Source organism: Mercenaria mercenaria, chromosome 4 (genome assembly GCF_021730395.1).
Source record: "Mercenaria mercenaria strain notata chromosome 4, MADL_Memer_1, whole genome shotgun sequence".
Classification (NCBI taxonomy): Eukaryota; Metazoa; Mollusca; class Bivalvia; order Venerida; family Veneridae; genus Mercenaria; species Mercenaria mercenaria.
In genome coordinates, this window is record NC_069364.1 from 80579202 (window position 1) to 80589990 (window position 10789).

The 10789-nt window shown below is 36.1% G+C and overlaps 1 protein-coding gene across 1 annotated transcript in view; it reads left to right on the plus strand.

Annotated features, from left to right (window-relative positions):
- Nucleotides 1-10789, plus strand: part of LOC123553022 (uncharacterized) — a 36977-nt gene that overhangs the window by 23059 nt on the left and 3129 nt on the right. The window contains exons 4-5 of the mRNA XM_053541777.1: nt 6098-6310; nt 10564-10740. Of these exons, the coding sequence (XP_053397752.1) occupies nt 6098-6310; nt 10564-10740 (390 nt within the window). The remainder of the gene's footprint in view (nt 1-6097; nt 6311-10563; nt 10741-10789) is intronic.

Genomic DNA, 10789 nt, shown 5'->3' on the forward strand with positions numbered 1-10789 from the left:
TGTGAATGTGTCTCTTTAAATTCTTAAAGTGGGAGGGAAACAAGGAAACTTGCATACAGAAAACACTCCTCATCCGATAATTTTAATGTTACCAAGAAATAATTATATGGTTATTACCTTAAATATATTAAATATTCAGACCGGGTAAAATTAACCAAAAGAAACTAATTTTTTTCATAGTAAATTATACAAAATTGTAATATTGTATAGTTGTTGGTATGGCAACCTGCTTCCAACTGTATAAAGAATTGAAATAGCATAATTGGATATGGTAAAGTTTCGATGAGCAAGGTTTTTTAGACCATAAGAGGCTTGCTTATTCAGTGAATTATTGAGCTATAACAGTGAAATCTGGTAATTTCACTGAACTATATATTTCACCAGGATAAAATGATTCAAATCGTTGAAAAAATAAAAAGAAAATTTGTTTGTCAGAATATCTCTCACTCGTGCATAGAACATTGCGTGTTTCTATCTTACACTGAAACAAACACATTTCTTCTATAAATAATTGGAATTTATCGTGCGTCAAGCACCAAAAGACCGAAAATAGAACAATTGAAGCTATACGCATCTATAGCGCATTTTCTTTCAACAGAGGGTTTCCCGTGCAAAAGCACTAAGAGATTGAAAACTGTATACTTCAGACTGAACACACGCAATTTCTTGAAACAATTGCATATGTTCCCTCAGGTACGTACAGGTATCTATCATTTTTATGAATGATCGTTCCGTGTCTAGATTACACAATATAATGATTAGCGCTGTATGATAGTCTCTATCATAATCTATTCAAGATGCCAGTTTTACCTGTGCGCATCCTGGGGCGGAGCTTGAGAAGAGGGGTTCTAATATCACCAACACAATTTAAGACTCTTGGCGATTTGCATGCGTGGGGTAAAGATCTCAAATGCACATCTGAACAATAATTAAGACACTAGTAGGCCCCTGGGTTAATCAGCTGACCTTCCGTTAGCCAGTTTGATGGTTTTCTCACATGACGATCCGAGCAGAGTTCGAACCCACAGAGGCGAGGGACAAGTGCTTCAGAGCTAGAAACCTTAACAAGTCGGCCACGGAGTCCTCCTCTCCGTAAATTAGACAGTAAAATAATACACTGAAAATCTTTTTTAATCGTGGTAGATTTTGCATTAATCTGTCGGATTTTAGTTATAATTTTGATTTCATTACTCTTCCACCTTCAAACTTGATTTAGTCAAAGAAGAAGTCTTCATTTTGTGTTTATAAATTCACGCTAAAGAGCATAACAGTCACAAAATACAGTCAAAATATTTTTTTTCTTTTTTAATTGATTTCATCTGATTTGAAAGTCAGGTAGCCTGACTATATCCGAAATGTTTAAAAATATTTAAAGCGTAAGTTGTCAGAGAAGCGCGACTCCAGATGTATGTCCGACTGTTTCTAAATTTAAGAAAATAGTAAAAAAGAGTGTTTCTTTTTAATTAAAACAAAAGCTTAGTTTGTAAACTATTTACAAATAATGCACCAGAAGCAAAGTAAAATTGATGTTAAATATAAACCGGTAGAAATTTTAAAAAAAAGGTCTTATTGATGAAATATAATCCTATAAAATGTAAATGAGTTTCGACTTTTATATATATTTTGCTTGGCTTAAAATTCCTAATAGTATCTATGTCTTAAAATATTACATCTGAATAGATGCAGAAGTTTTCTCCTATAAACAAAACAAGATCAGGTGCCGCACGTGGAATTTATTTCTAGCACATAGAAAGGTAGGCGTTATTTGAACTTTGGCATAACTCCAGTACTACAACTATACGTGTTGCCATCGTCTTTGATAATTTCTATCTTGAGCTTTTATAAAAAAATCTCCGGAAATCCCTCATGTTTCATTTGCAGATATTTATCGATTACAGGAAAATAATAAATAACCGAATCAACCTTCGTAACATGCCATGTAATGTTTAATTCGATTTTGTAGAAGGGAAAAGTAGTTCCCATTCATCAGTTAATTATTTTAGATTGGAGGAACTATTTCATTAGCTCATTAATTAACTGAAACCTGATTACACCCTGCTGTTAAATGAATACAAAGAAAACACACAAATCATCATGTAAATTAGAGCTTGCATGACCGAGGTTTTAGTAAGAAATGATGGTACATTTCACTTTATTCTGCATAGCTTCAAAGGAAATTGTGCGTTAGCAAAAGAGCATGCAGTTTAATTTAGTTACAATCTGATCTTGTTTTGTACGCTTAATGGCATTGGTTGTTTGAGTACTTTCACAATGTTTTGCTTACAACACACTAAATAACTGTTCTTCTTTATTCTATACAAAATCGACATATTTCCAATGGCTGCGGCGCACATCAGGACCCATTTTAAATGTCTGTAACCTACTTTCTTGAAGAATATTGTCAGTGCTGAATAAAAGTCAAAAGAAAAGTCGGGGTCATGTTTGATGCAAGAAAAAGACAAATGAAATACTAATACTATTACTTCTGCTGCTTCTAATACTAGTGCTGATAGTAATAAATATCATCAAATACTTCTCCATCTTCTATAGCTACCTGTTCTATTACTGGTATGTGTATATTCATGTCCTCGTCATAGGTGCGGAAACGAGGTAAAACTCTTCAAGATATGGTTAGTGAAATATTCTAGTTCTGACTAGCCGAGTTTTCTTATCTGCATAGGAGTCTTTTAAGCTTATGTGGTGTGATGAGAGACGGTACTATAAGACGCACAACGGGACGATACAGCGTGTGACAAATAAAATGCTTGGATGCCCTATCAGGATTCCGTAGAGAATCTTGTTTTTGAGATGCGACACCGATGACGATACAAACCGCATTCTGATCCATCATAAAATGACCTCCACTTTAAGCATTGAAAATCGACACGAGTTCAGTTTTATAAAAAATGATTACAGAAAGTTTTTCACATTGAAAAAAATGATCCCTTGTGGGACTGTTTGTCAAACCAGATTAGGTGATTCTTTGTTTAAAAAAACGCATAAAAAAGACGATAAAGAATGCTGGGGTAATAAAGATGATGACGTTGATGATGGTATATTATATTGCACGAGTTTATTAAAATCATATTGATCACGCTCGAGTTGGGGATTTTTAAGCTAACGTTTTTCTACTGGTTCAAAATGACTTGTACATGTCTTCCGCATAACACTATCCGGAATCTTCATGCGGGTGTGATATACGCATGACAGACGTTATCTGCAGGGAGCGTTATGGGGTCTCGTGAAACACTTCGATTTATAAAATTAAGCTTACAATATATCAGTAATTGAAGAAAGTATATATACGCTTCAAAACATTGATTGCTTAATAACATCTTATTTTCCTATGTCTGTCATTTTGACGAGCGAGAGGAAATATTATTGACGCAGGAAATATTTGAGCCGTGCCATGAGAAAACCAACATAGTGGGTTTGCGACCAGCATGGATCCAGACCAGCCTGCGCATCCGCGCAGTCTGGTCAGGATCAATGCTGTTCGCTAACAGTTTCTTTAATTGCAATAGGCTTTGATAGCGAACAGCATGGATCCTGACCAGACTGCGCGGATGCGCAGGCTGGTCTGGATCCATGCTGGTCGCAAACCCACTATGTTGGTTTTCTCATGGCACGGCTCATTTGTCATTTTCTTGCAAAATATCTTAACGACTCAATCCTCCTTTTGACGAGACTTGTCTCGTTATTTTTTATTGCAAGGGCACTCTCAATCAGCAGTATGGGTCAATATCTTTCCGCACAGAAACCAATCAAGCTTGTGAAATCTAAACAGAGGATATTATATGAGTGTTTTTTCATACTGAATTTATGAAACGAGTTGAACAAGAGCTCGTAGAACACGAAATGCACCCCCACCCCTCTCTTAATGCATTCAGTAACTGCACTAGAAACAGAAATTATTTGGTCACTGTGCGTTGGACATTTGACGTGCTGACCTCAAATCAATAATTATGTTTCACTTTCCAGTCATAAGTGACTTCCGTATCAAATGTGATCTTAGACCAAAGCATTCTTTAGTTATTTGGCAAAAACAGTTCTACTTTTCTTGGTCAGTACGACCTTGACCTTTGACCTACTGACCTCAAAATCAATAGGGGTAATCTGCTGGTCATGGTCAACCTCTCTATTAAGTTTCGTGATCATAGGCCCAAGCGTTCTCAAGTTATGGTCCGGAAACGGTTTAATTGTTCCGGGTCAGTGACCTTGACCTTTGACCTACTGATTTCAAAATCAATAGGGGTCATTTGCTGGCCATGGTCAACCTCTCTATTAAGTTTCGTGATCTTACACACAAGCCTTCTCAAGTTATCGCCCGGAAACCGTTAAAATGTTCCGGGTCACTGTGATATTGACCTTTGATCTACTGATCTCAAAATCAATTGGGATCATTTGCTGATCATGATCAACCTCCCTATTAATTTTCATGATCCTAGGCCCACGTGTTCTCAAGTTATCGCCCGGAAACGGTTTAACTGTACCGGGTTTCTGTGACTATTGACTACTGATCTAAAAATCAATAGAAGTTATCTGCATGTCATGATTAACCTCCCTATTAAGTTTCGTGATTCTAAGCCCTAGCGTTCTCAAGTTATCACCCGGAAACCGTTTAACTGTTCCGGAGCACTGTGACCTTGACCTTTGACCTACTAATCTTAAAATCATTAGGGGCCATCTGCTAGTCATGACCATGCTCCCTATCAACTTTCATTCTTGAATTATCCTCCGGAAACCGATTTGTCAACAGACCGACCGACAGACCGACCATCTGCAAAACACTGTACCATTTTTTCGAAGTGGGGGTGGGGGCATAATAAAGTAATAAAATGCAAGGTTCTGTTGAGCATTTTATCAATTTTATTCAACGAGTTTAATAAATTCAATATGGAAAGGCACAAATGTAATATTCTTTTTATCACATGTAAGCTTTTCTGTTTAAACATCAAAATTTCTTTTATCTTTACCTATTATAGACCAAATAAACAAATTTATGTAATGGCTTTATTTCACTACCACGACGTCAGACATGTAATAAGATAGGAAGTCAAAAAATGTGTCCGGTGAAAGATTAACTTCAGTTAAGCACTTGGTGAAAATATATAAGATGTTTAAGTTTTGAACAAATACCAAAATTTGATTGACCGTCTTAAGTAATGTATCAACCGAAATACAAGTATACAGACATATGCGTTTGAATAATTTTGTTTATACGCATTTATTACAGAAAAATGTGTACCCGTTTAGACCAACTATAGCCTAACTTCACAACTTTTATATATAGAAGACTTGAAATTAGTATTACAAAGTTTTACTGACAAAATTTGACATACAAAGTACATTTGTATTTGATTTTCTGATCGTCAAACAAACAGTGTCTTATTTGAAGTAGTCATCTCCTGTGATGACAGTTATGTACATTTCGTGGTTTCATCATCATGTTATAATAAGAATATGCTACACTTGGGTATATCCGGCTCCAGGGAAACTGTAAGGTACGAGGCTTTGCTGAGTTACCGCTAAAACAGTTACTTGAGAGCCAGAGATTTCCATCTGCAATAACAGCCAGAGATAGATTATTTCCAATATCTTATTCTACAAATAATGGAATAAATATAAAAATCGAATTACTTCCTTTATAGCACTAATTTCTTATAGCAGGGCAAGCGCAGGCAATTGACGTTCGTAAAAATAAATGACACATCGTGACGTTTCAGTTTTTTTAGGTTTACAGTCACTCCAACACAATTTAGGTCATATGGCGACTTTTTCAGCTTTTGCTAGTGGAAGAAGACCCTAGATACTCTCCAAGAGTGGGCGGGCACCTGGGTAGAACCACGGGCGTTGTCTTCCTCACAGGAAGAATTCTACACTCTAAGCGAGGATTCGGACCCACATCTGTGAGGGGCAAGTGATTCGAAGTCATCGAATTGAACCGCTCGGCCACGAAAGATCCTCTTGACGTTTCAGAGTCAAGTTCCCGTTTAGTTTTGATATTTTAGAGTAACGTTATAATTCTTTTGTAAAATAACTTTAAAAATCGAGAACTATACTATAAGGAACAATGTTAACTCGCTTATATTTTTAGCTTCAGAAGAAGATGTCAATGATACATCAAGAGTTACAGAACCTGAAACACAAATTAGATGCTAAACGAAGCGATCATTGTGAAGAGGATCACAAACTAATGAAGAAGATAGAGAATTTAAAGGAACAGTTTAGAGAAATGTTGGTAGAGATGAGGAAAAGAAAGGCCGCAGAATCTGAACTAGCAATGTCCTTTAATGAGGACGATAGCACGGTAAGCAGACGACAAATATCACTTGACAAAGAAAATCACATGACCATTTCAAAGAAATTCAAATATCATTCGGTATTATTTTTCTTTTAACATCCATATTAGCTTTAAAGCTCAAAACAAATTCAATAATTTAAATCTAATATCAAATAAATAAAATCCATTTTGATAAAATTTGTTTTTGTGACGCCAGAGGTCTTTGCTGTAAAGGAAGACAAACGGGGAGGAGAGTTTAGAGCAAACACTTGGAAATTGCAATAAAATTTCTGAGCAAAAATGATTCTCACGGCGAGTAGTTTGGCTAACTGCGATATCATTTCACAGTTTCATTATTGTCCATATATACACATACATACAGACATGATTTTTACAGTATATCAACATTTGTTTTCGTATTTCGGACACAAGGGTGTTTGAAGTTTTTGGTTTAAACGTTATTTAAGATTTAAAAATATTTGAACATGTAAAATGATAAAACTGACTGGCATATAATTACTTTTGTAGTTGCAATTACTTAGTGCCGCCTGAGTTATATTCTATGAACTTGTATGAACTACTTAATTAGAAATTACTTGCGGAAATTCATACTAATTTAATGCCACTGCTAAGAACTGCCTTTCTGATAAACGTTCATATACTTAACTCGTTTAAGACTGAAAACTACATACTAGTATAAATGAACGTTTGAAGTCCTTTACTGCAGTTTTTGATTGTGCCGATCAGCGGCAATTCTTCTTGAGAAACATGAAAGTTCCTTGTACTGTGGCAGTGTCACAGCAATACTGCATGTATATTGATTTTCATTTTAGATGACTGGGATAGCTAATACTGTTTTGTTGCTATTGATCCTAACCAAATAATTTTGGAAAGGCATCCTTTGGCCCAATTAAAGAAGATATTTTATGTGGTTACTTCTGGGGGAAAACAGTGATGTTAAACTAATTACTTCTTCCCAAGACGCTACTCATCTGAATAACAGAAAACGATGATAAATTACTGAACGCAGCAGTCTTTAAGTGCTCATACTCAAGTTTTCTATCTATATGTCAGAGGAACTAACTAGTAGTCGCTCTTTTACAAAAGATAAATGTAACTTTGAATTGTTTCGTAAATGCATGATCATCGATAACAGCCGAGCGTTATTTAACGTAAAGATTGCCACTAAGCATAATCTCCAGGAATAGTTGAAAACGTCGTGACATAACAGACACAGAGAGGTGACGTGACACAACAAAAACACAGACACACGCCGTGACATAATAAACACCAAAACACATCGCGACATAAAAAGCAAAGAAACACATCGTGACACAACAAGCACAGAAACACGTCGTGACACAACAAACACAGAAACACGTCGTGACACACCAAATTCTAAAGACACGTCGTGATACAACAAGCACAGAAACACGTCGTGACACACCAAATACCCAAAACACGTAAGCACAAAAACACGTCGGTACACAACAAGCACAGAAACACATCGTGACACAACAAACGCCAAAACATGTCGTGACACAACAAGCACAGAAACACGTCGTGGCACACAAAATACCAAAAACACGTCGTGATACAAGCACAAAAGCACGTCGGTACACAACAAGCACAGAAACACATCGTGACACAACAAACCCCGAAACACGTCGTGACACAAGAAGTACAGAAACACGTTGTGACACAAAAAAGCCAAAAAAATCGAGACACAAATCAACACGTCGTGACACAACAAACAAAAACACGTCGTAATACAACAAACACAGAAACACGTAGTGACACAACAAACACAGAAACAAGTCGGTACACAACAAACACAGAAACAGGTCGTGATACAACAAACACAGAAACACGTAGTGACACAACAAACACAGAAACAGGTCGTGACACAACAAACACAGAAACAGGTCGTAATACAACAAACACAGAAACACGTAGTGACACAACAAACACAGAAACAGGTCGTGACACAACTAACACAGAAACACGTCGGTACACAACAAACACAGAAACAGGTCGTAATACAACATACACAGAAACAGGTCGTAATACAACAAACACAGAAACAGGTCGTAATACAACAAACACAGAAACACGTAGTGACACAACAAACACAGAAACAGGTCGGTACACAACAAACACAGAAACACGTAGTGACACAACAAACACAGAAACAGGTAGTGACACAACAAACACAGAAACACGTCGTGACACAACAAACACAGAAACACGTCGGTACCCAACAAACACAGAAACACGTCGTAATACAACAAACACAGAAACAGGTCGTAATACAACAAACACAGAAACAGGTCGTAATACAACAAACACAGAAACACGTAGTGACACAACAAACACAGAAACACGTCGTGACACAACAAACACAGAAACAGGTCGTAATACAACAAACACAGAAACACGTAGTGACACAACAAACACAGAAACACGTCGGTACACAACACACACAGAAACACGTCGGTACACAACAAACACAGAAACAGGTCGTGACACAACTAACACAAAAACACGTCGTGATACAACAAACACAGAAACACGTAGCTACACAACAAACACAGAAACACTTCCTAATTAGAGTGCACTCAATGAGTGGAGTTGGAGAAAGGTCTATGAATATGGGAGACATACGTTTTTATTTGCGACTAAGGTCACCGAACTTTTGTTAATGTTATTCATACAATTCAGTTTTTGTTAAAGTTATTTTGCCTGCCTTTTAGATACCGTTTTGTTCAAAAGTGTACATCGTTAAAAGTTTTGATATACGCTTAACCAAAACCTAACAACAAGAAATGTAAAAGGGGCCATAAATCTGTCTAAATGCAAGAGGCTTACTAAGCATTTCATACCTTTAGGACTTTAAAAAATTAACACTAAAAGTTTAGAAAAATCTCCCAGGTTCACAGTTACTTAATCATTTTATGGTACCTCGTATTTTCGTTTCGAAAGAACGAGTAGAAAACTGGTGTGTTTTCTTCACCAACAGGAAGTTTGCTTTACTGAATAACAAAATAATATATATATATATATAATAGAAAATTGTGTAAAAAAACAATACAGTTGTGAAACATGTGCACAGTGCTCATGCATTTAATTTATCATTCCCTTTCAAAATGATTTAACCTTAACAGAGCCAATTGCAGAAATAATCACCTCGTATTTCATTTTCAAGAATGCAGTTCGGAACCATTGAAATAAATGTGTGCATTTTAATTATGCGTAGTAGTATCTAAATTGAATAAAAATCGTCTCGAAATTGTCAGTTGCTTTAAACTGTGTGGTAATTTGGAGTTTGTCAGTATATGGGAAAGGAATATCTCATTTCTTCGTGGGCGATCCCTAGCAAAATTTGCCACTTAAAAGTTACCAGACATTTTCATGATGTTATGTCATTTAAAAGTTCAAATTTCAATTTCTATATTCAGTTTAAATTGCCGTTCATATGGCAACTGTATACTAGTTTTTTTTTCCTCACAGAGAGAATGCATGATAATATCAATACTACATTTCGTACTTTTAAGTCATTTGAAATATTTCAAAATCTTTTATTAAGCATAAGTTTTATCGTGACCTAGGGCTGTCATCGATAGAAACGATATCGATGTATCAACGATTTTTTTTGGTCGATCGATTATCGATTCCCATTTTCAAAATCGATATTTTACAGGTAGAAAAAACTACCCAAATAAACACTCAGACCCTAAAAACAACTTAAGTTCACAAAGTTGTAAATTTGGATGAATGCAGAAAAGGAGTGAAGGCAAAATAAAAATGAAAGATGTTATTATTTTTTATGTATTTCTTTATTTCATAAATACAAATACAACACAATCAAACAGAAATATGGAAGTAGGCAATAAAACTTAAAATAGGATTTACAGGAAGGTATATAGTATTATATGAACAAATAGGTCGTTAATCTAACTTAATAATCAATATATCGATGTATCGTCGATATTTGTCTTCTGATATATCGGTATCGTCGATACGCCTAAGACCCAATCAATGACAGCCCTATCGTGACCTATATTTGGATTAGTGTTTCATTCTTTATGTGCCCACAGCCTATACCGCCGTTATATGTATTGTAATCGGCAGGCAAAATATGGGGGTATTTGAAAAGAAAGATTGGACGTTTTTTTTTTATCTAGGCTATGTATAATAATGCCCGCACGACAAAATTGGAATTAATGCCGCCTAGATAAAGCATTGTCTTTGACTGTACCATTTATTTCCGTGTACTTCAGGAGGACGATGACGACTTTGAACTGCCTCGACGGCCATTTCGGCGGCGGGCTATGTCCGTATCTTCTCGTTTATCCACGTCGTCGGTATCATCGACAGTTCGTCCGCTACCGGCGCCGACACCTATGATGACGCCTGATTACAGTCCCGATTCTCCAATTATGATTTTGGATAAACAGGTAAAATACACTCAATGTCTCAATTTCGTGTTTTGTACGAAATGTCAGT